The following is a 27,552-nucleotide window of genomic DNA, read 5'->3' as shown; positions in this document are numbered from 1 at the left end:
TACTTGAACCTGATTGTGTTATTCTAGCGTGTGATTTATCTTTAGCAAATGTAATATTCTCATTGTAACATGTGAGAAACTTAATGTAATATTGCATTGATGCTTATGAAGGAATGTATGCCTTATCATGGTCCTATATAATTAATTGTACATTTGGGAAGCTCTAATATGTTGACTTAATTGATGATTTGTAAAGGGTATAAATGAAAGTTATTTTCCTTGATTGGGATATATGGAATATATGCATGTGATGTATGGTATGCATATGATGTGAGTCTTGATGCAGGATTATCAACAGAGAAATAATGATGTTGGATGACAGAGTTGACTTCAAAGGAACTATTTTGGCAAGTAAGTTGCAAATTAGTCAATTCATATTCATCGGGTATGTTATCCAGAAAATATTATCTTTCACTTTTGTCAGAACACTTAGATTGTGTGTCTACTTGTTCTTCTCAACCTTTAACAAGGTTGGAACCTTCTAACAAGGGTTTAAGGTCTCCTAACAGGGATTCATCCTTTAATAAGGATTTTTGTACTAAATGAACTATATTTGAATCCTAATAGGGTCATATTCTTTGACAAGGAACTTATATATTAGTACATTATCATGTGGGTATCATCCTCACCGATGTTTTCCCTATGATCAAGGATTTCCCTAGTAAACAAATTATTGTGTTATATAGTGTATGATTCTTACTATTATGCATCATTATTTTAATTGTTGGTGATTATATTTTGAAATTTTTATGTAATTATATTTATTCACAACTGATTCACCCCCTAATTGTGAGTGGAATTTTACTTCTTAAAAATTGGTGAACAGGGAAGTCCATAGGGAAGATCATTTCTCTTTTGAAATGATTCAAATTAAGTAATAATTTTTCTGATGAAATGAAAGGTGAATTTGAGATGTCTACGATAGGTGTGATGAAATACTTTTTGGGATTACAAATAAGTCAAACTAAAATTGTATCTTTATATCTCAAACTAAGCATCTTAAGGAATTTTTAGTAAGATTTGGTATGAAAAATTGTAAACCAGTTAGAAAACTTATGGGTATGCAATGTAAGCTGACTAATAGTGATGATTCTCCTAGTATTATTCATACAGGATATAGATCTATAATTTGTGGTTTATAATATTTGAATCATAATAGGCCTGGCATAGCTAGTGCACTTGGTATTCTGGCGAGGTATCAAGTAGATCATAAGGAATCACATTTAGTAGTAGTAAAAATAATATCAGATATTTGAAGGGAAATTTGGAATTTGGTTTGTGGTATGATAGATCAAATGATTTTACGTTATACACCTATATTGATGCCAATTAGGCAAGAAATGTTGATGACACAAAAAGTACTCATGATAAATTTGTGGACTTAGTCATTTTTTTAATGTAAGGAATGTAGAGATATTAGGGATTTTGGAGTTGTTGGAGTCCAAAAACTTTGAAACTCCAAAGTTATGTACTGCCTTGATTGACTGACTAGATATGGGGAACAAAAAATCTCAGAGACTATAAATTTCAAAAACTTTGAATGTTCAAAATTGGTAAATTGAGCAAAGGAAAAAGGGGAAAAATATGACTTCAAAAATTTAGACATATTGGGGATGCATATGTCTGACATCTACAATATTCAAAAATTCTTGAAGAAACTCAGACTTCTTGAAGTTGATAGAGTTCTGAAACTCTGATACTTTCGAGAGTCTAAAGGAAATAAAGACCTCAAAAACAAACAAAGGGAAAAAGGTGGACTAAAAAACAAGAACCTAGAACAAGAGGAACTTAGAAAGAATTGGAAGGGTAACCATAAGCTTGACCCAACTTATCGAGAACACTTGGAGGTGCTTATAATCCGACACACCAGGAAAGCATAGGTAACAAAACCAAGAGGGACTAGGCACCCAAGAAGTGAAAAATGGAGAATACTCATTTTGCAAGTGCTCAAAATGGGTTGTGTGTTGTGAAACCATTCTTCATTAATGGTCCACTTCTAGATTGAACTAATATGAGTATGAATTTTCAAATCCCCTAGTCTAATCAGATAATTTGTACAATCTCTTGTCAAGCATACCAAATATTAAGCACATCATTCTCCTGTGTTGGAGGAGATGAGTATTTCTCAAAATTGAAATGGAGTGATAGTTTAATATTGCTATGAAAAATAAAGCCAAAGATATTCATGACTTCTGCTAAGAAATTCTCTATTACTAAGCATATCAATCTTTGTTGGAATCAAAGTATTAAAATAATAATTTTACGAAAGCATTTTAGGTATTTATAGGGTAACATTTTGGAGTCTAAGAAGGCTTGTTTCACATAATTGTCGATTTTGTAGAAGTTGCCTTATAAAAAACATATTTTTGATATTAATCTATGTCCTATATGTAGGAAAACAAAATCTATTAGATATATTTGCATTGACCATTTATTTGCCAAACAAATTTGACATATGTTCTACAATGGTTTTATGATTTGGAATATTTAATATGATAATAAATACTTAGAAATCATATTTGGTAATGTTAAAATGTGAAAAAGGGTTACAATTTATTCTGGTTATCTTTCTCACTAATGAGGTCTTATAACACACTTGGAAGGTGAGAAACGATGGGGTATTTAAGTGGGTGGGGAGATTGCTTACCAAGTCACATAAGAGACTTGCTTTTTTTAATAATGTTGTCTTGTAGGTTATATAGACAATGGAGATATCTAACGCCAAATTCATAAAGCTACTTGGAGACAAGATAGTGAAAATTAACCAACATGAGGTGATGCACGAGCATATATGGTCATACAAAATATAAATAAATCTCATGTTCCACAAACAAAAGATAAGAAGAAACATAAAGGATCTTCTTTAGAATGAGAGAAACTCTAACATAGAGGAATTTTGTTCTAATTAAGAATTTAGTGGCCTCCCCTCCATTAGGGAATTGAAAATGGGAGGAATTTGATGGGAAAATAAATTAAAATTTGAAAATATTTATCTTTTTATTCATAAGTGCTAACAATATATGTTGATATTTGAAAACCTTATGTCATTTTGCTAATACTTGGTGTAAATTAAGTGTCATTTTTTTTTTTAAAGATAGATATGATAATCTAAGCTCAAGTTACGAATTTTGTAATGTGTTTAAACTCTATACTTAAATATAGAAAAAAAATTTCAAATTTCGAATCAAAAGAAAAATAAATAATAATCATATTAAAAATAATGAATATATATATATTTAAAAATACTATTAAAAAGAAAATACTAATTTTCATAATAAACTATATTGAAATAACAAATTAATTTATATACAAATGAAATGATTGTCATGTTTGAAGTCAACCTTGTATTTTTTGGTTAATCTTAAAACTTTTAATCTTGTCAATTAGAGTAGTCACTTTTAAAGGACTTGAACCTATCTAAATTAATGAATGATTGAAAGTTTTTGATTATGCCCAGGAGGAGAAACAACCTATGAGACCCACATACAACTAACAAGTGTTTATACGTGTAATTCCTTCTTCTAAGGAGATTGATGTGGTAGAGAAAGGTGGGTAATGGTATGACATAACTTTTCTTCAACCTAGAAGCCAAGTGTTTCCTTCCGAAGTAGATATCCCACAATGTTTAAACCTCAATATAGGGACTATATTATTTTCAAATTTCTTTCCATACATTGTTAATGATCTACTTTTGACATTGTAAACTCCTGATAAGTAGAATATATTTTTCCACAACAAGTCAAATTATGATATTGCTATTAGGATTTAACTGTGTAGTTTTTGAGTCAAACTCATGACTTATGTTTCATGAGTAGTGATTCAAATGAATCCATCTCTCATAAGAATAAATGGAACGCTTAGCACTCATTGGATCTAGGTGATGCTCACAGAGGGGAAGCATTAGGACTTCCCAGGAAGTCACCCATCCCAATATTACTCTAGCTCAAGCACACTTAACTCCTATTGGCTCATCGTTGCACACACAAAAATGTACAATTGCTAGTCTTAATTTTTTTAATCTTGTCCAATTAGAGCAGTCACTTCTAAAGTACTTGAACCTACCTAAATGAATGATAGATTGAAAGTTTTTAATGATGCCCATGAGGCCAAACAATCTATGGGACTCAAATATAGCCAACAATCATAAAAGCATGCAAAGCTCCAAGTAGAAAAACACAAAACCACACTTAGTTTCTTTTTCCTTTTGCATCTTGGATCTTCTATAATCTACTACATATTTTAATTAAAAAATCTGCGATCCTTGCCATCTTTTTCTACTATGAGTTCCAACTCCATGTTCTATAATATTCTTATATAACTTAGCAAGTAGAACATCCTAAGCTTTCCCAACACAACCTCACAAGAAATAGATAATTTAGTCTTTGAAACAATATATAATTAAATAAAATTTTTAATCTCTAAATTTGTATCGACTCTTTTGGTAAAATATTAGAACCTATACATCACAACCATATAATACCACCAAAACTATGAAAAACCTAAAATTATTTTCTTAGTTTCCAATCCCACTTGACCCTTTTGCATTATGCATTTTTCTATATTGATATAAAACACCCCGTCTTCCTTGTATCTTCCTCCAACGTACTTCTCAACTGAATTTATTTTGGAAATCAAGGCGAGATGTTTATATTGAGAGACCTAACAAACCAGAGAACCTTACAACGAACCAAACGTAAAAACAACAAAAAGAAAATTTTAACATTGAATAACATGAATTTTTCGAGAGTGTTGGGTTTTTATTGCTGTAGGATAGTTAGAGGATAGACTATACTTTGTAGCTGCTGAAGTTGACATTCCGCCTGAAAATAAATTTTAGTCTCGCAACAAAGATTTTCTTTTAAAATGGTGCAATTGTTTTGTCTCGATCTCATGAATCTGGTAGCTGCAAATCGCCGACATCTGTAGATCTCCTCTTGGCTTACTGTGAGTGGATTCACGTAATAGCTGAAGGTAAACTTGTTTTGGTTCTTCTCATTCAGGAAAAAAGAAAAGCTCTGGTAGGGTTTCGTTCTTGCACTCTCTGCCTATATTTCCTCATCGGAATCGTTGACAGCACAACACCATTTCGTGCAGAATCTTAAGGTAAGTCACCAGCCATGGCTTCAGTGATTTTTTTTTTTTGGATATGTACGCGACCGGATCATTTCCGTTTTATTTTATTTCATTCGAAAATAATTCTGTTTTTTTCGTTAATTAAATGACATTGGTTCGGCTGTTTTATCTACGACTCATTTCATATATGATATTATTGTAAATCTACTGTGATATCTCTATTTATTTCTTCATGTAAAGATATATGGAACTCTGAAATGAATTTTATGTTTATTTGGGGGTTTTAAATTTTTACTTTCCGTTTCCGTGCTGTTGAGGCTATTTTGTGACATTATTATTTTGTATTGAATGGATACCCGCCACTGCTGATGCTATAAATGAATGGTTGTCAGAACTATTTTCACATAAAATGAATAGTAGGGATCAGACACGTTATAATTATCACATTCTTTTCACAAACCTTATATATTGTATGACATAATTCTTCGGAATTTTATGCCTTTATATTGGCTCTTGCACTTCAAAGACCGATAATCACAAGGCAAGGGATTTTTGTGACTCAAAATGATGAAATTTTAAAAGAGCTAAATAAATGACCAACAGCTAAGTTTTCCAAATGGGTATATCCTCTCACATGGTCGGTATATTGGCTCTTGCACTTCAAAGACCAGTCATCACATGGCACGGAATGTTTGTGACACAAAATGATGAATTTTTAAAAGATTGTGCTAAATAAATGACAAACAGATTATTTTCCAGATGGGTATACCTCTCACATGGTCGGTTACATGATTAGGACTCAGTGGGGTAACTAGGTGTCAAAATGCTTTTGATATGATTACATTCTCTTCTGAAACCACTTTTCTATGTTCCCTCAACACAAACAAGGGTGCTATATTTCAGATATCATCTTCCCACAAACAAATAGAGCTAGCATCTTTCATTCGCATCAATTTGAAATGTTTCAGCATCGTTTTAGAAGAAATTCTGGATATGATTGTGTCTGGAAAGCTGATCCTTGAAATTATCAAGTTCTTGCAACTGCAAAGGAGAATACTTTCTCTAAAAATTTGATTTGTCCTGTATCCAAAAAAATTTGCATGATTTGACATTTGTTTGTTTTGTTCTCAAATCATTTTGACGACTTCTAGTGTTATTTACCTATTCTCCAAGGAGTTTCAGGTACGCAGATGACACGGGACAGCAGGATTTGTTTCTTATATTGGGGTTCTTTAGGGCTATTAAAAAACAGGAGACTTTTTTGAAAATATTGAGAAACTTCAAATATGCATATCGTATTGATAAAGCATTCATCATAAACATTTTAGAAGCTTAACACATAGCATTAGACTTGAACTGAGATTTCACATGAGAATCAATAAGAATTTAAACAAAATTCAAATGTTTTCATTGTCAATGTGCATGAATATTATACTAGATGATTAGATCTATAGCGAAACTGCCCAAAGGCTCCAAGTTTGAATCATTAAATGACATAAACTATAAATTCTGAACTACTAAACAATAAACATAGAAGTCCATGATCAGATGTCCATAATAATTATAACGTCAAGATGGAACTAGAAAATATATGGATGTCCATAAACAACACATGGCAGTTCTAAGAATCAAAATCAAAATCAGATCTTGGATCTGAATCACTGTTAGAATGATGGGCTTCCTCAACCTATGGAACCACAATCAATCCCGGAGGTGTGTCATCCTCCTCAACTTGCATATCATCTTTAGGATTGGCATCCCAACGTAAGGCTAGACTCTGACAGTACTTAGAAGTTTGACGTATTGGATATGGAATGCACTGTGAAAACTTCTAACTTCTCTGATCATCTAGAGGTAAGGTTGTGCCTCTTGACTAATTGGATGAATCTATATGTAGACAAATTCCCCTCTGCAACAGAGGAATTGACAATTTGTTAAAAAATACGAAACAACAAGTACTCTCAACTCCTGCGCATCCTTAACATGCTACGGCCACCATCTAATCGGGTCAACTTAAGCTAATGTAGCTCTATCTATCCTTGCCTATGGTCTACTAAAAGGACAGAGTACAAACACTAGTAAATGGAAGACATTGAGTGTGAAGTTTAGTAGAATCCTCTTCGCTATACATTTTTTCAAGCACCTTAAAGAAGCCATCCTTCACCTTTTCATCATTAGGTGGAGCTACTCTCCCAAGTTTTAGTGCACACCATTTGGGATTGAGAGCATAGGGTCCCATATGAAGTGGGGTGTTCATAATGTTCCACTGCCGTGTCATAATGAGCCTAAGAGACTCCTCATAAAATCCCAAAGTAGGGTCCTTGTTATGAATAACTTGCTTGATCTACCCAAGCATGGTATAAATGGTCTCATAAATCTCTCCAGTGTTAGGAGAGTCAATATCAACATATCTTATTACTTGCACAATAGGCTCAATGAAGAATCAAATATATCTGCAAGTTGAAACAAGTTACAAATCAGAAACATTTTAAATAATAAAATCAGCAAATTCAGCAAAATCAGAAGTAAAATCTGCAATGCCAATTTTTTAAACTCATCACCAATGGTGCCCCAACCAATCCTAGAGGTGTGTCATCCTCCTCAATTTGCATAGCCTCTTTAGGATTGACATCCCAGCGTAAGGTTGGAGTTTAACGATACTCAGGAGTCTGAGGATAATGGAAACAAACTGCACTGTGAACAACCACTAACTTCTCTAATCACCCAAAGGTAAGGTTGTTCCTCGACTAATTGGATGAAGCATGTGGACTAATTCCTCTCTCCAATAGAGGAACTGGCAATCTGTTAAAGAAGAAGAATGACAAGTATTCTCAACTCCTATGCATCCCTACCATGCCACATCCACTGTCTCATTGGGTCAACTTGAGTTATCCTGCAGATCTAGGGAGGGTCTCAGTAGCAACAAAATGTTTTGAAAATTTTGTGACCAAAAGACAACAGTTAGACAATGACCATTAAGGGAGGGTATTAGAATATTTAATATTATAATGTTTCTTTAATGGTCATCTTAGTTAATCTTTAGTTTATTAAGTAATTTCTATTTTTGTCTTCAGTTCATGACTATTAGAAACATTGTCTTTGTACTTCTATAAAAGGAGCTTTCGTCTCCTTTGTTTAATACAATAACTACAATGCCATCGATTTACCATAGCAATCACTAGGTAGAGCCACTCTCCCAAGTTTCGGTGCATACCATTTTGGACTGAGAGCATAGGCTGCCATATGGAGTGGGGTGTTCATAATGTTCCACCTTCGTGTCATAATGAGCCTGACACTAATCATAAAATCCCAAAGTAGGGTCCTTGTTATGAATAGCTTGCTTGATTTGCTCAAGCATGGTATCAATGGCTTCATGAATCTCCCCAAAATTAGGAGAGTTAGTATCAACATATCTTATCACTTGCACAATAGGCTCAATGAAGGATCAAATATATCTGCAAGTGCAAGCAAGTTACAAGTCAGAAATATTTCAAATTAAAATCAGCAAATTCAGAAATAATATTTGCAATGCCAACTTCGTTAAGTCATTGTGAACCACAAACACTTTGTTGAAGATTCTTTGGTTCTTCCTTCTTCCCTCAGGTGCTTGCCTCATATTGTCTACCCCACTCTGCATTGAACACCATGGATTGTAGACCCTCCTAGACCCCAGGCATCCTCTCCAACAAAATAAAGTAACTGGCATATCTAGTCTCCATGGGCTTGAGGAATTCTTTCCTTGAAAAAGCTCTAGGCAATGCAAGATAAGTGCGATGGTTGCAAATGAACATTTGCACATCTCTAACCTCAGGCACCATTGCCTTCACTCAATCAATTTTTTCAATCTCCGTCAAGGTTTTTTTCAATGCATGCACGCAACAAGGGTCTAGAAAATGTGCTTATAAGCACTCTCCACCATCAATCTAGCTAACTTACATACACAGGCTGAATCAATCACTGCAACCTCTTCTATATCATCTCTCAAAATCTGAAATTGGAAGGCTGTATATGTCCTATTCCTTGAACAGTGTATAGCTCTAAGAAAACAAGAGACTTTTGTGCTAGTGGCAATAATATTGATGAGTGGCCAATGCTTGATATTGGTCCACCTATCCATGATTATGGAACATCTATTAGTTAACCATGTATGTCTTATTTCCTCCATCAAAATACTCACCTTCGAATACTTTCTATTGAGAAGGGTGGTGTGTGGCTTAGTTTCTCTTGGTGGAACAAATCAAGGACATCAAACAAAGATATCTTTGCACATTTGTTTGAAATATGATGAATGTGAGACATGAAATGGTATATCATGAGCATAAGAAACTTAGCAATAGATGCTTCAGCCATCTCGTGCACTTGTTAAACAAATCAGAAATATTAGTTTCTCTCAGTCTTTTTTCCTCTTCAAGTAGTGGTAGTGGCAGTGGCACCCTCTCTCCTATGAGAAGCATCGTCCATGGATCTTTTAGACTAGTTATTGACACTTTGGGCTGCAAATTCTCTATCAAAGTCCCTTTACTTAATATCTTCACCTCCATAGGCAATCTAGTTTCCACAATTTACCTATGTTGTTTTTTTGTAACCTTTCACCCCTTTTACCAGGTATATACAAAATATGGCAATAGACTCTACTGTAGCTGCCCCCATAATGTTTCTGGCACAAATTGTAATACTGCCTCCAGATTTTTCTTCTTATCTTTATCAACTATTGTATCAAATTGTAAGAGAGGTTGAATGGCCCTTTTGCAACAATCAAATGGGTTAGAAGTTGCTGCCCATGCTAAATTCACATTGCCTCATGATTCCCCAATGACTGCCATACTTATAGGTCTAACTCTTTCAGATATTTTGCCCATTTCAACTCCCACACTATTACTATTCCCATCACTCCTGCTGCTACGCATTTTTTTTATGAATGTCAAATAGAGCTGCAAGTTCAAAAATAAAAACAATAAATCCATAATGCCCTCCCAATGTGTTGGAAAACTCGAAAAAATCTTGAAAAAATCTAAAGCGAATTGCAAAAGCAACTGCAAATTGAAAAAACTTACCTCTAAAGAAGGAGATTTGATGACAAAACCTCCTCTTGCAACTGCTGTTCACTCCTTTACAACCTGCACTTCTTCTCCTTAGCAGATGAAAAAATGAAGTCTTTTTGTCTCATTAGTTGTTTTATCCTCTAATTTAGGGTTTCCAATTTTTTTAATGTTGTTTAGCGGCTATGTGAGCTGACCAAATCAAAGAAAGAAATTAAAAAAATGTTTTATTAGTTTTTGTGCGTTGCTTTTTGGCTGGGCTGTCGGGTATGTCTAGGTATACTGGGGATAGTCAAGACTCAAGGTCCACCAGATGGCTCCTTATCGTCCCTGGTATGCCTGGATGTACTTGACAGTCTAGCATGGCCCAAGTGGTGATTCCAAAATGATTTTGGTGGAAAGTGGAGGGAGGGTACAGGAGGGGATATAGGAAAATGCTATTTTCACATCCCTCTACTGTACCCAGGATGAGATTGGGACCAAAAAACCAGGGGATGTGTCCCCGTGGAGCATAGTTATTTACCATTGCAAGGCACATCAAGGCCTCTATAATATTCTTTACATGCACCCCAAAAAGGTTATTGCTTTGTTCCCTACAAAAATGTGTAAAACATTATTTCTTCTTGATGTCATTCAACCTAGAAGATGTCTACACGCCATAGCTTCTTTAGGCTTATCTTGATTGATGAGCTCTAATGTAGAGATAATAAACTCAATACATGTTGCTTAAAGCATTTTTTACTTACTAGTCTTCTATATTTTGGCACCTATACAACCATTAAGCGTTAGGTCTTGGGCTCCTCCTCACTAGATAATTGATACAAAATATGAAACACAGTGCTAGTTATACAGAACATTAGCTGCATCAAATAAAAAATGTTTGTAGTTGTCCATCTTTAATCTCTCCAACGAGGCCCCCAAAACTATATTTGCATTTCAAAACACACTTTGGAGTAACCATACATACAATAGTTAATTTAGCTTATCCGCTCCTATATATCTATGGACATGCTGGACTGTCCTCAAGTTTCAAAGAGTTTTCCTACATACCTCAGAAACTCTGGAAAAGAATTACACTCTTAATAGGCATTTACATTCTGGTTGTATGTGCTTGCCCAATTGTCCTCTAGGTGTGAAAATTTGTGAAGTCTAATGAGAATCATTAATCATTACAGTTGGAGAACTCATGAAGGCAATATAGTACCTTGAGCAGAACTTCTAATTTTCAATAGCTGTGAAATATCATTTGTAGAATAGTTCTGTTGATGCTTTGGAACCAGAATAGTATAAATGAAATATACTGAAACACAGAAAAGCATAAGAACAGATGACTCAGTTATATATTCTGGGAAAACCCTCCTACTCGAGGGAAATACCCAGCCCCCCCCCAAAATAGATCCTTTATTGAGTACTCAAAATCAGGAAACAATGCGTTCCCACTTAATCAGCTGATAAAACTGATTGGAGATTGTTAACTCTTAACAATCTCTAGAAGAATATCCTTTTAACAGTTCAAGTAACACTTGCATGTCTCAGGGACTGAGAATCACTTAGTACAACTAATGAGTCACGCAATACACACGAAGCCCATTGTATCTCTCAGATACTGAGAAGAAAATAAAGAACACTGAAATGATCATAAACAGATCATCCACATAAATGTCTGAATAAGAATGAAACAGTAAACAGGTGCGGTAATATCAGTAGCACACACAATGACATCAGTTCACCTTACAATGATATTACATGCCTTACACTTGAAAAATCACAACTATCTATAACATCCGCCGATACTTGACAGTGCCCAGAAAAAAACTGAGTCGGAGATAGAACAAGAAACACTACTAGAGGCAGGATATACACTTGGAGGCAGTTACATTTCATGATGATCTGTATCCCATCGTCCACACAGTCTCCGTCTTTAATAAACCACCTCGTAATTGACAGCGAGCACAATATCTTCACTGACGCTTAAAGCCTGATGACCCTTTGTTATTGACGTAATGGTAAATGAGAGAGCTGCTACACTTTTCCAGCGATGACATGTAAATGTGAACCGTAAAGGGAAGTCTATAAAACAGTGCACTTCAATTCCACCCAAGCTACATGCTTAATAACACTTGTTCATTTTCTTTATTAAGGCGGTGTGGCAAGAATACAAAATATCTCTATATGCAATGGCTGCTGAATGATATCTCTCGCAGCTACCAAAACATTAACACTCCCTCCTAGCAAGAGAGAGATCATTCATATGTTTTGCCATCTTCTTAACACGACAAACATAATAAGCTGCAACAAAAAGTCAGTAACAGAAAAAATCTCATCATATATTTTCTCACAATAATATTGTCATCTCAGCATGACATTCACCAAGGCTATTCCCAGAGAGTCGAAGAACAAAAAACTTATGCATTCTCTCACATGACATCTACTATGGCTACTCCCAGAGGGTGGATCCACCATAGCTACCCCCTGAGGGTGGAACAAGGGTTTTCACCTAAGACATTTTTCCGCAAAGAAGAATGCATTAACAAGGGATTGCACCTCGAACTTCTCCATCATGTAGAATGCATTAACAAGGGATTGCACCTCGAACTTCTCCGTCATGGAGAATTCATTAACAAGAGATTGCACCTTCAACTTCTCTCTCTCAGAGAACTCAATAACATGAACTACATTGTGGTTCAAAAACATTAATTTCTGTAAGAGACTGATGAATCAATGTGATTTTGCTTAGAAAAAATCTGTGTGCTAATATTCACACAATTTTTGCATTCAATAGCTCAAAATCTTTAGTAAAGCAAATAATTCTTTCATCTGCAGTCACTGGGCAGTTATATTTTCTTAGCAATTATTTCATTTTCTATTCAAGGAAAAAATGTTAAAAAATCAGCTAAAAAATAACTCAAAATTTTAACAAAGGATACCATACATAAATGTATCACAGAACTCTTCAGGAGCAACTTGGGTACCAATATAGCTTCTGCAGTATGGTATCCTTCAGTAGCAACTTGGGTACCAAATATAGCTTCTGCAGTATGGTATCCTTCAGTAGCAACTTGGGTACCAAATATAGCTTCTGCAGTATGGTATCCTTCAGTAGCAACTTGGGTAGCCCAAATTTAACCAAAACATTAAAGCATATATGTGCTACTGAACTCACAACTGTTGCTAAAATGAAACATGTTACGTGTAAATTCAACCTACACATTCATTTCCTCTTAAAAATCTATGCAATTTCAAAAAAAATAATTACATCGAGTTTCAAGTCCTGTGAAGAAGTTACAACCCAGGGAAGTTTAATGCCAAAATGATAGGAGTATGGTATCCTGCAGAAAAAGCCAAACATTTTGTCCTTGAACACCAACTCAAACTGGGATCCCCAAATGGGAATGTGACAATGCATCTTGATGATGAAATGAAGTAAGGCACCTCCTTGATATACCTTTCCAAATAGGGCCCCTGGATTTAATTTTTCTTCCATTTTTAATGTTAGTTTTTAAAAACACTTTGTAGTTTGATTATTATAATATTATTAATTACCCTCCAAAATTACAAATTATGAAGCCCCAATTTAAAACAATATTGTTGATTATTCTAGACCAGAAAAAGGAAGATGACCTATCATCCGGAACAATTGAATAGTAATAACTTTGAGTTAAGGCATATTATAATTAATCAATAATCAGTTCAAATTTATATGGCCATATATGCCATCTTTATATATGTATGGTTAAATCTTATATTATTGTAGAGCCTTATTAATGTCATTAGAAGCACTTATAAGTGTGATGTCCAAATAAATATTATTCTCTAAAACAAATAAGTCTAATTATCATAACAATTTCAAGTCACTGGACATGTTAATAAAAAATATTATGAGATAATGTTAATTCATTCAAAGATAAAATTGAGGCCATGCAATAATTGAATAAGGTTACACTGCTAAATCAAGAAGTGAGATTTAGTAGTGGTATGTAAAGGTTACACATACGTGGGCTCAGATATTTTCAGTCCATATACTGGAGTTGTCTAGACTCTAGATTCTGGTAGACATTAAGTGAATATGTCAGGTGAGCAAGGTTAGACTCTGATATCTTAACATACTGTTTAGAAATGGTAAAAATAGTTCTACCAAAGTACATTAATCTGAAAATGTGCACCCACTAGTTAAAGCTGCTTTTCTTTAGAGGAGAAAAATGACCTACTCTTTTTATGTGAAAGAAAATGGTCAATCAATCACCTTATAGGAAGTACCAAACAACTGAATAAATATGAAAAAGGCAGATGGAACATGAATAAGTTCCACTAAAAGTCACGTCATTGTTCATTGAGAAGGTAACAGGGACTAGTGTTATTCCATTGCATTAACTAGAGAAGTGAAAAGAAACAATTAGATCAATACATGTTTTAACTTTGTTTTTTATGTTGAACAGTCATTTTTAATCTTCTCTTTGTGAAACGTAACTCTATCCAGTGTTATTTATTTTATCATTCTATAATAAGCCAAATTCTAAAAGGATTCTTTTGTTAAGATTGTGATGTAGTAAAATCCAGAGTTGATTGTTAAGTATCTCAGATCGTTTTTCAGTTTCAGCTACAAAGTTGGAAATTTAAATGATGCTTATTTTTCTTATGCAAATTCCAGTATCAATTAACTATTTTATACATTTTTCCATATAGGATTCTTAAAGGTGCCACAGCCAAATATATAATTGGATGTTTTTACATGTATTTTATTCTAGCCTTTTTTTAGTGCTGAAGAGATGTTTGTGAATGAGATAAGCCCAGTCTGATAACTGTATTTTGTTTGCTGGGCAGATTGATCTTGTAAGTGCACTTTGTTTGCTGGGCAGATTGGTATAAATTCAAATTGCCATCATGCTTTCCTTCGAGATGAATGACCGGAAAAGTAAGGTCACATTATTAATCCTCTGTTATGAACACATCAAAATTTATGTTCATGCATGCTAAGCATCTTGTTGTTAAGTTAATTGTTTATAGTATGTAACAGTGCTTCATTGAGATGATAACTTCAATGTTTTACTTGACTTTTACTTGGTGGGAAAGGTTAGATCTAATTTATGTGTTCAGAAAATTAATATAGTAGCCACAATTTGACCTCTAGGTCAGCATATTTGCTTTGCAACCATGCTAAAGCTTATCTGAATGTGTTGTTAATCAGAGTTCATTGCATGTTAAATGGATGATCTTTAGATATTTTATATTAAGCAAGGCAATAGTAATTAATTTAGTGGAGTTTTTTTTTAACCTAGTATAACTTCCTCTGAAATATTATATATATTTGGATACATTGAGTATTTTATCTATGTTTGTGCACTTACACATGAAGATTACACAAGTTCCTTGGATCAGGGTGTTGGGAAATGAGGGGAATGATTTTGGGAAATTTCTGAAGATGCCAATTGATTAGGGGATGGTGTGTAATCACCCGGATACATCATATGAGATTGTTCACAAGAACAGGATAAAGGATTTGAGAGATTATAATTGGAAGACTTGGACTCAGCATAAACTCAGTAGGCCAAAATTTGCAACTTGGCAAAAAAAATTAGCAAAAATATTTTGTCAACTTTCTCTAGAAATACATTTAGTCAAAGACAAAATATATCTATAGAGAGCATAAATGAGTTCAAAAGTTTCTCCAGTTAAATTTGATTCATTTGAATACAAATTGAGTACAAAATTGCATCACCATGCAAAATTTTGATACAAATGTTAGCTTGAAACTATCATAAATCTATGACTTCTGCCTTCAAAAACCATTGTCATAAATCGTAAATTGCATATTACAACATTTAACATATTCCTTTGTCTTAGGTTAATGAAAACTTGGGGACAGGTTCTAATCTTTGCACTCTGTTGTAGCTACTCGCTCAACATTGAAGGATGTGTTTGTGGCTCTGATTCAACCAAACCAATGATATCCTCTTATTTTTTGTTGACCATTCTTGTGTAACGCTGAAGGTTGTATTGCATTTTATAATAATAATGGTTTTTGAATTTTCAATATTATACTTCATCATTGATCAATGATTTATGAAAGCTATAAAAATAATTGTATTCGTTGTTGATTTTGGTCTTCACTCCCAAATCCCCTTATTGTAATCAAATTTCTTATATGAGAAGAGACATCCATTAACTAGTGGGGGTCTAGAAGTGGAGATCCCAATGGGGTCAAGGGGCAGTGTATGTAATGTCCCCTCTTTTGCAATTGTCAACTATGTTGCCGCTAGCCTAGTTTTGCATTGGTCCCAGGGGGGCTAGCGAAGAGTTTAGAGGGATCTTGGAGTGATTTTGCTTAGTCATTCCTAGTTTGATATATTATTAAAGTAGCATTTAAATCAAATGTTAAAATATTAAAGTGTTACTTTAATATTATTTATATTGGGTTGTGTGGCAGATGTCCAAGGGAGACATAAGATGTTATTTATTTTATTTTAATCCCACATTGCTTGTGAAAAGTGGGCCAGCCCTACAAAGTGGGAATAAAAGGAGAGCTTGAGGGCATTGTTCAGGCATGGGATTGGATGAGAAGAAGAATTGAAGTACTTGCAGTTTGCAGATTGTGTTGGGCATCTGGGGACGTCCTCATTTGTATCACTCTAGACATCAATCCTTGGGATTGGTCTTTGGAGTCTATGCTTTCAGCTGTGTACTGTAGCAGCCGCGTCACTGTAGCAGCTGCATACTGTAGCAGCCACATACTGTTTGCAGCAGATCAATGCAATGGCCAAGCCATCAACTATTTGATGTAAACAATGTTTGTTCTGGTTTATTGCTGGAGTATTCAGTGAGTCAGCCTTGCGCATGCTTATTGATTTGGAAATCAATATAAAATTATAAATATAGTGTGCTGGTTATTTCTGTGATGTATGTTTATGCTTTCAATTCCTATATTCATGTTACATGCCAAACACAACACAATACAGACAAACCTTTTTAGAGCCATAAGGGTTGTAGCACATGATGGGAAATTAAGGACTGCAAGCTAAGTATTTGATAAAATTACCATATAGCTGTGAATACTTTGTAAGCAGATTTGGGGGTATCCATTACAGTTGAATGTCCCCTTTCAGGATAGCTTGGGATGGTGGGACAATTACTTCAACTTCCTGCACTATCTAATCTTTGCAATTGAACTATGTAATGGAGATTATGCACACTACCACCTTACTATTTCTTATTCAATCAATAATATATATGCCAAAATGATTTGGTTCATATATTTACTGTAGATTATATAGGAACTATTTATCCTTAATAGAGTATACTATGCTGTTATTTGCCATGAATTCTTGAATGTCTGTAGCAAAAATGAATGATTGATTTCCTTTATCATCTCTTCTGAAAAATATCAAATATATCTTTATCTCTACTTTGATTTTGCATTTGTACCTCTGCATAAGTCTGCTACAAAATCGTTGCAGGTCTTTATTAAATTTTATCTCTCTATATATTTAATTTACTTTATAGTTTATTGCTTCCTTGTATCTTCTTGACTGATCTATTATATTCTCTTCATATACAGATTTGATGGTGTATATATATCATATATTAATTCTCAAATCTACACCTTTTATCCTCTCATATCTGTATTCATTATCCTCTCAAATCTGCACTTACTCCTCTTTATAATTCTGCCACTCTTTATAAATATGCAGATCATATCTCTGTTATGATATATCTTTTTCATTCCCTACTTCACCTTCTTTCCAGTCTTATTTATATCTGCCTTTCATTAAAATACTTATCCCTTCACAAATGAAGAGTCTTCTCCAAAAACACAATTACTTCTCTTTAATAATTGCACCTTTACAAGAGTGTTTTTTTTCCAATAAAATATCTCATAATTGTGGGTCGAATCCCATTGGTGTATTCTATACATCATACTTAATGATTAATCATTGTTCTCCTTTGCAACAAGTAATCGCTGCCCAATTGCCACTTCTAATACTTTGATATTACTGTTTGATAATTAAACACCATAGTAGCCATAAACTCCTTTGTCCCTCCTCCGATGTGCATCTCCCTGTATCCAATTTGGAAACGTGTCTGATACAGCCTGGAGACAAGTCAAATATTGTACAAATGAGTACCCAAAAAAACTTGGTTTTCCAACAATTGCTAAATAGTGTGATATATTTTTTAAAATTTGACATAAATCTTCCCAATTTAATTTTAAAAAACTTCATAGATCTTCCCAATTTAATTTAACATTTGACTTAAAAATTTGTGTTAACTATGTTTTAGTGTTTTTTATCAATGTCATATCCACACATATCCATATTGGGGGTATTAAAAAATGGCTGTATCTGTATCTGATAGCCTATCTGTAACTGTATCCGTGTTCGTGTCTGTCTTTGTGTGAAATTTTGTTCGAATCGCCAGTCATACAATACTATTTTCTTTATCACTGCCCATATATGTTAATATCTTTGGGCTATATTATATAATATATTTGCAATATTAATCTTCAGCGGAATAGCGAGGCGGTATTAATCTTTTGTTTGTGCACTTTAAACATCAGTACCGGTAGCCTCCACACACTACTCAAATTGCTAAATTATAAATCAAGATATTTGATTGGGATGACTATTATTATCTCAAATTGTGTGATATTATTGAGGAGAATGCTAAGGCATGATATCTGAAGACGCAATTTGTGAAGATTAACACTGAATATTGTCAAGTCTATGGCAATAGATATTATTTACTTCATCTTTATTTGGAGAACCTTTATATTGCGGACTATATTGGGGTGAAAATATTGTATATAGAAGATGAAATGTTTTATTCTATAGTGAATAACAAGCGACAAAATACCCCCATGGAAAGGTTAAAGAAATCATTGGTACAGATACATGCTGTTCTGAAAATGTATATTCATAAAAGATTAACTATTATGGAGACGAAGCCTTCTTATATAAAGAATAACTGAAAATGAAATAGAAAATTTCTATAAAGCTGACAATAGGAATGTTAATATATTATTTAGAAACTAACTAAAAAACTAAAATTTGCCTAAAATACTAAATATCTAAATATCTAAAATACCTAAATGATCATCAATATTAAATACTTTACTACCCTCCCTTAATGGTCATTCTACTAACTACCCAGACATAAAACTTTCAAATCAAATTGCATAGAAGGCTGATTCCTTCTTTTCCTTAGACTGCTCTGCTACATTAGCCTGCTGCTGAAACTCTCCTTGGTTGGTCTTGTGATCAGCCAACCGTTGTCTGTAGAACCTCTGGATATGACCAAGCTTCCCATAATTGTGACAGGTGATCTTCTTCTTGGAACCGTCCTCGGATGTGTGTTATCTTTTTTGCTGAGTGGACAAGCCTTTATCCGTGGCAGAAAATGCCTGTTCCGCACTGACCATGTCACTGGTACTACCAAATTGCTGCTTCTACCTATCTTGTTGCAATAGCTCATTGCACAACTCATCAAAATTCAAGTCAACATTAGTGGAGGGAATGTTGAGCATTTCAATGAAGTTTTCATAGGACTGTGGTAGACACTTAAGCGTAATCACTACCATGTCCTATGGTTCCATCTTGCTACCAATAGCTTCCAGTTTATCACAGATATCCTTAATCTTCATAAGATGCTCCTGTAGAGATATCTTCTAATCTATTACAAGAGAAAACAACATATTCTTTAAAAAGAAAGCTCGACTTTTATCTGATGTTTCATGGAGACTTTTCATGTGTGCCAAAATCTCTGCTGCAAACTTGCTAGATGGCACTTTGGGAAGCATCTCATCAATGACAGATAACTTCAGCAACATAACCACTTCTCATTTACATTCATCAAACTCGTCCTAGTATTTTCCCATAGCTGTGGGACGAGTAGAGTTACCTAGAATAATCTGTTCCAAGCACTGGTACCAGAAATTGAAAGCATCCTTTGTTTCCAAGTATTGTAATTCTTGCCTTTGAACTGTTGACTTGCAACATGAAGCTGGTCAATGACGCCATCCCTCTCATTTTCCTTTGCACAAAGAGTGAGGGAAATTCAAGCTTTACAAAATTCTGAATTTTCTGTTAAAAATTAGTACTAGTGCTTGCACTAGATGAGGTGCAAGGGTTTAGCTGATAGTGTTGCATTTATGATTCTTTTTTACGGTTAGCACTTGCTATAGGTTTTTAATATCTTCCTCTGAAGTCTATTGAACACAAGAATGTTTTTAAGGTGTGCAATACCAAAGGAATCCAAAAAAGTGGAAACTTCAATCATTAGCATCAATGATTAGTGATTTATTAGATAATCCAAACATCATTTCCAACCATTGAGACAATCCTTATCTAGAATTAAACATTGTTTCCTTTCTTGAAAGACATGCAAACTTCTTGTGAAATATGTTGTTCTCCTTAATCTGTTGCTGTCTCCTTGAATATCTCGGTCATACCTGATGAGATTGTTTATTCCTCATGCAAAATCCATTGCTCACTCACAACTCTCTCGTGTTTTCTTAGATAAGATAAGATAATGATATTAATGTCCAACAAAAGACCAAAAAGAGGTCTATGGGACTGCAAGATTACAAAAGTGAGGCAAACACCAGCAGGAACACACTAAGGTGTCCGAAAGTACAAGACAAAACCAAAGCAACAACCAAAGAAGAGAGACAGAAAGAACACTAAGAGAGACTAGGAGTCTTTCTTAGGCAAAAAGAAATCAGTCACTTGCCAATGAGTAGAGGTGCTGTACTGTCTTTGGCCACTTGCGGAGGAGTGTCGCTGGTGCAAATAACCGGAATGGGATCTGACACATCTGGAAGGTCCGATAGATCTAGTGGAGCTTGAAGGCCTTTTCACACCACGCAAAGGAGATAATGGTGTAAAGAAGGTAGTGATAAGCTGAGTAGATGAGTGCCGTTGAGGAAGCAGTGACTGGATCATGCTATCACAGAGCATAGTGGCCTCACGAAGATAAAGTGCAAGGCATCGCTGATCATAGTAGCTGAAAAAGTCATATAGAGAGCACTCCTGAAACAGACAGAAAATTTTTCCTCTGATCTCGTAATAAATAGGGCATAAAAAAGGAAATGAAACTCAGACTCCACCTCCCCTAAATTATAGAGCTTACAGAGCTGCTCCTCCCTATCAATATGATCATCAGTTTGAGCCCGAAGACGGTGAGAGCCAACTCTGAAAGAACCCAAAGAGATGCACAGGGCATGAGACCATCGCCGAGAGAGCTAGCTAGGACGGACAATAATACCATTAGAAATCTCCAAAATGTGCTTTGTGTAAAAGGACATCCGCGGGTGTAGACCACCAGAAGGGTTAACCCAGGTAGTGGCAATGTATCGTCTGTAGATGTCAATTCGGACATGCTCATTCAACTCCTAACGAGAGGGGAGAAGATGAGCCGGGGCATCCAATGAGAATTGAAAAGGGGGGAGACGATCAATATCAATCCCAATTGAATCTTGCAAAGAAGCAGCCTATGTGTACCAACAGCGTGCACGAGAATAGACTCGATACTTGCAGTCGAAACAGACGAACAATATGCCAGATAGGAGTAGCGTTCATAGTCACCAGCATTATCCACAAAATCACGAAGGTGATGGAGGAACCAAACCAAGTCAAAAATGGTCGCGAGACTGAAAGGATGAACACTGAACTCAGCAAAAATGACACTATGAGGAGTGAACCTGTGACATCTAATGATGCACCTTAAGAACAAAGTTTGAACCCGCTCAATTGAGGCCCAATCAGAGCTAAGAATAGAAGGGCCCCAAACCACAGACTTAGAGAACAGTCGACCGCACAAGAGAGTCCAAGAGAGATGACTTGGACAAGGTATCCTGGAAGTGATGTTTGAAACATTATTTCTCAAGCAGAGCAAGAGAACCCATACCCTTATTAACTCTGGGCTGAATAGTTGGTCTCATATTGAAACGTGGACCGGAAAACATAACCCCTAGATACGTGTAAGATGAAGTGATCTCAATCTCCTGACCTTGGAAAACAAAGTGCAGATGAGAAGTCTTTAAACAATCAAAGATCATGACCCAAGTCTTACCCAGGTTAACCACATGCTGTCGCTGATCACAAAAGGAAGCCAAGCCATCAAGAAGTCTTTGTAATCTGTCTAGAGAGGAAGCAAGGAGAACCACATTGTTCGCAAAAAGAAGGATGGAGATCAGAACCTAGTGAAGATAACAGCCGTCCCTAGGGAGTGAATACTTCAGGAGGAAGTCCTCAAGCTTATCAATATATAACCCAAACAAAGTAGGGGACAGAGGGCATCCCTACTTAACCCCAATGGTGCTATGAATCGGATTTGAGAAACCATCAGGAGTTGTGAATCTGCCAAGCACAGTCTCATAATATTGGTACACAACATCTCAGAAATACCAACCTCTCTAAGTCTCTCAAACAAAGCCACCCTAGGAACATAATCAAAAGCTTTGTGAAAATCAACAAAGCAACAGTAGACCTTTTCCGATCTGTGCCTGGCCTCCTCAATAATAGCCCGTAGAGTGAAGATGTGATCCATAGTTTGATAATCTGCCCAAAAACCAACCTGTCCTTTAGCTCTACAACCTTTCCTATCAAGCTCCACAGATAGCATAACATTAAGGGCTATTGCATAAAGTTTGGCATTTGTGTGCCCAATCATGATGGTTCTGTAGTTCCCTAGATCAGAGATAGGGCCAATATTATGAATAGGATAAATTAGGTGTCTAGACTAGGAGGTCGGAAACTCAGAGTGGATCACTCTATTGAAAAGAATAGAGAGATAGGGGCCCATAACCAAAGCACCAAACTTGAAAAACTCAGCCCGGAAGCTCTCCTCATTAGCAGCTCTACTAGACTTCATGGATCTGATGGCCTCATAAATGTGGGAAGGGGTGAAAAGGTAGACAAAAGGAGGTGGAGAGGGGTGGATAGAAGGCTGCCCAGGAATGTCATAATGAGCCATGGTATGCAAAGTGAGAGAGCGGAAGTTGAGGGTGGAGGGTGGAGAACTATGGGGGAAAAGAGTGCGCTATAAGAGCTGGGGGTAGGGATTTGCACTTGGAAGTGGCAAAGGAACGCTTCTTACTCCGAAGAAAGTGGAGATAAGACGAGTGAATGTGGGCAAAGTCAGTGGAGTGAGCCTCAAAAGAGGAACGCATAAAACGATGGAAAGATTTGTAGTCAAAATCAAACCACTGGTTCATGGGGCAAGTCTTACCAGACTCAAGGATAGCTGATGCAAGCAAGTCAAACATGGAGGTGGCCTCACACGAGTCCGAGAAGCACGAAGGGTTGAGGAGTCGCAAAAGATAAGCTGAAAAGAGCTCACAATCATTGTCGAGAAAATGGAAGTGAATGGGTGAGTGAGCAGTGGCAGAAGAAAAGGGAGGCGATCGGAAAGGGGGTGAAAGAAGAAGAAGAGGGGCGAGGCGAATGTGGATATTGAGTAGAGCATGGTCTGCTAGAGGAAGGCGCAAGATGGTGAAACTGCAAATGCAAGAGATGAGGGAGGGACAGGCAAGAACATAATCAACGACACCAACACCACCACAATGAGGCCAACAAGTAAAGGACTCAGATCCAGGAAAGCAGGAAAGGTCGTTCAAGATCACAAAGCCAAAAGACTCATAAAGCCGCAGCAGATGTTTGCCATACACTGATAACGGCCCAAGAGCATCCTCAGAATATCGCTGAAGCCCTAAAGAAGTTGGATCAATCTCCGTGGAGCAAATAGAATCTGAACTGCTATCATAAAGTGGAGTCTGGAGTATTCTAGTTCTCACATATATCAATAGCTCACCTGCCAAACCTGAGAAAGGCCAGCACCGGACTTTCACAAATGAGACACAATTACATGTTGTGGTACAACTAATTTGTTGAGGAAATAAGATCAGATATAATACTGTTTGAAATTGTGTGCTTCGAAGAAACCAATAAAAACTTGGCCACAACTTTTCTATATCAGAAAAAGTTCAGACCACCTCAAGGTATTTACTGGGTTATCAATAAGAGAGAAACTCCTACCTAGGGTTTTGTGCAACGGGTAGATACAAAAAAGTGACTGTGCATGAATATTTAATACATTCTAAATGCCAATGAAGGTACACAAAAGTATGGGTGCATCTCCTGGACAAAATAATCTCATCAATGTGCACCTGTAAGAGCCAGAGCATCGGAACCAGGTCCAACCTGTACTAGCATGTTTATTTTCTGACCGTGCTGAGAGTTCACATTCCCCAAATCCCATTGAGGGTCCAATGCTGCACCTTGAGGCTTGAGGTGTTGTGTTTTGCAAGAGCATCCTTAAACTTCTTTATCTGATAAACAGTTATATTTTACTTCAATAAAGTGAATAGTCATTAGAAAATACTAAAAATGATAAATAAATCAAGAAATTAAAACAAAAAACTTGACTTACAGTTGCACTGAATTGGTGCAACTGAAGTACATAGACGCCCTTGAGCACCTCTCCAGAATTGAATGTGTATGTTCAAGTTATAACAAAGATCAATGATTCAGTGATTCACCTTAACAAATTCCACTTTGCTATTCATCTTTGCAAGCTGGGAAGTCAGCTTAGTTTAGGCAAGCAAGGCATGCTTATCCACTTGGTAATGTTTTGACACAGTTGGCCAAGTCTGCAAGTTGGAGCTATGAAAAATAGGGGAAGAAGTGAAATTATCTTTTTGACATTAAACTGTGTCTACTCAACTTGAATACATGATATCCAAAACTACACAGTTTAATCCTGATACCAATATCATAATTTGTCCCTACTTATCAATAGCTTACCTGCCAAACCTGAGAAAGGCCAGCACGAGACTTTCACAAATGAGATGCAATTACATGTTGTGGTACAACTACTTTGTTGAGGAAATAATATCAGATATAATACCGTTTGAAATTGTGTGTATGTATTTACTCTATAAATTATTTTAATTTTTTAAAGTCTTCTACTGTGCAGATATATTTGTATATATTTCCTCACTGTTATGATGTATTGATACTCTGAATTATTCCTTTAATAAATCTGGTTTATTACTGTAGATACACTGCAGATGTAATAATATTATTGTGACTGAATATATTTTCCATCTGTATATATATATATATATCTGTGACCATGATAAGTCACGTCCCATGTAGGGACATGACCTTAGGCCACATAGGGCCATGCCCATACATGGACGTGCCTAGGGACACGAGTCATACATGGATTTACCTTGTCACTCTAAACAAATACACCAATTCATATCATATTATCTGGGTTTCACAATAATAGCCAAGCATCTGTATGTAATACAGATTACAATTGCCACCCTTCACAAATTACAATCGGGGTATGTAATACCTGATTTCATGCATCTCTTCGTGTATTTTATTTGAGGTCCGAATGATATTGTAATCGGCATTCTTGGTAATAATGAGATCATTAATAGTAATTGTTAAGCATTTTCCAGCTATTAATATACATATATATAACCGATATGATATTGTAATCGGCATTCTTGGTAATAATGAGATCATTAATAGTAATTGTTAAGCATTTTCCAGCTATTAATATATATATATATATATATATATATATATATATATATATATATATATATATATATATATATATATATATATATATATGAATAAATGTGTATATCAATGATTAATTTATTAATCAAGATAACTAAATTAAATATAGTTTAGCTTGTCTTTGATCAAATCAATCTGACTGACACCACAACATTAAAATACTTAACTGCAGTTTTTGTGATAAGTCCAGAAATAGATCTGAGACACCATCACCACAAAACATCAACTATAATTTACAATAATCCTTCCAAATCAATATGTATCAGCAAGATTTACCCAATTCATATACCTTCCAGTTATAGAAGATCATCCTCTACAAACAATTGGTCCTTCATAGTCCTTTCGTAGTCCGTAAAATTGCCCATACTTCCACATCATGCTTTGACTTGATACACGAGTGAGAAATTTTATGTAGCATAGCAACCCATATGAGGTAGAGATAAACAAATTTGATCATAGTGTGACTAACCAAAGAACAAAAGGATTTAATTTGAACATAATCTCAGCAATGCATATTTCCTTCTTTTGGCAAATTCAATAGCATTAATCTTTCCTATGAAAGAATTTTGGTTGCTTAGATTATTTGTTCATGCATACTAATTTCGAGAAAATCCTTGGCTAGACTGAAAATAACAATTAATAGACTTAAAATAGCATACCACATGTTTCTGCATTCTAATTCAGAAAGCTGCAAATAACTCCCATTTGGTTCCCAATTTATAATGACCATAAGTGATCACGAACTTCAACTATTAAAAATGGACTACTCCCACATATCTAGCATTAATTTTTTCACACAATATTATCAGTTGCACCAAAAAGGAGATATTAAATGGTTTACATGGAAAACCTTTTACAAACTACCACCACATAGCAAGAGTTGCATGCTAAAGATTCTTCTACAAAATGTCTAAGATAACCCAATTAAAGTAAATTATGACAGCAAGAGCAAACACAACTATGATGCTAGAACTGAAATGACACTCAGACAAACACATCAGGTAGTAATATAAAACAGAGTAGGGCATACAAGCCTGCAGCCCCAAAGGTGAATAATTTTTTTCATATAATGATAAGCGGACACAGTAAGATTTGTGAAAAATACGCAAACTGTGGTTTTATATACTTCAGTGGTAAACTAATTCAACAGTTTATAATCCATGAATAGTTATAGCCATAACACATGATACATATTTACACAGTTGTATGCATATAGGTAAATGAATACTCATTCACAGCTGCCCTTCTAGACATGTATCAAAATTGAGGGAACACAGCAAGAACAGTAAATTGTTTGTGAAAATTTCTCAGAGAACTTTGAGGGATTCTATCAGATACCATTCAATATCTAAGTTGTCAGAGTTTTTAACGTTTACAACAAAAAACTAATTTGATGAACAGAAACTCACTAACAATTGCATCTTATATATGAAATATTGATTCTTTTTAATGACCATTTCCTATTCCAAAACAAGGTCAGAAAAGATCAATTCATAGATACATATACGCAAAACTGTATGCATATACCTAAACGAATACACATATTCACAGCTACCCTGGTAGACACACATGAAGATTGTGGAAACACAGCAAACCCCATGAACTGTTTGTCAAAATGTCTCAGAGAACTGTCGCTTTATGGAATGCCATCATTGCCGGGGATACCCAAAATACAGTTGTGGGCTAATAAAGGTATGTTTATGAATTTCGAAAAGAGAAGCTTTACTCTGGAGCTCTTAATCTTGGATGAAGCTTTAATTTAAGGCTCAATTAAGCCCCAACTTCTGAAAATTTAGTGTAGATTAGGTTGATGCTGTAAATATGTTACTGTGAAGATCAAATTTCAAATC

At 35.2% G+C, this 27,552-nt stretch overlaps 1 protein-coding gene across 8 annotated transcripts in view; it reads left to right on the top strand.

Moving 5' to 3' along the window:
- The first annotated feature begins 4,481 nt into the window (after positions 1-4,481).
- Positions 4,482-27,552, top strand: part of LOC149542068 (vesicle transport protein GOT1-like) — a 38,431-nt gene continuing 15,360 nt past the window's right edge. For 3 of the 8 annotated variants that reach the window (XR_016355424.1, XM_089797115.1, XM_089797116.1), the window contains exons 1-2: positions 4,482-5,103; positions 14,934-15,024. Coding sequence is in view for 4 of the 8 variants with exons in the window: in XM_089797115.1 (XP_089653241.1) it covers positions 14,994-15,024 (31 nt within the window). In the remaining 4 variants the exon portion in view is untranslated. Of the gene's footprint in view, positions 5,104-14,933; positions 15,025-16,757; positions 16,927-27,552 lie in introns of those variants that run through there. The other 5 variants (XM_089797119.1, XR_016355426.1, XR_016355425.1 and 2 more) reach the window with 5 other exon arrangements.

The sequence above is a fragment of the Cupressus sempervirens genome, chromosome 8 (genome assembly GCF_028749045.1).
Source record: "Cupressus sempervirens isolate cs-2001-9-10 chromosome 8, ASM2874904v1, whole genome shotgun sequence".
Taxonomy (NCBI): Eukaryota; Viridiplantae; Streptophyta; class Pinopsida; order Cupressales; family Cupressaceae; genus Cupressus; species Cupressus sempervirens.
The sequence above is the reverse complement of the archived record's forward strand: the minus strand, read 5'-3'. Positions and strand labels throughout refer to the sequence as shown.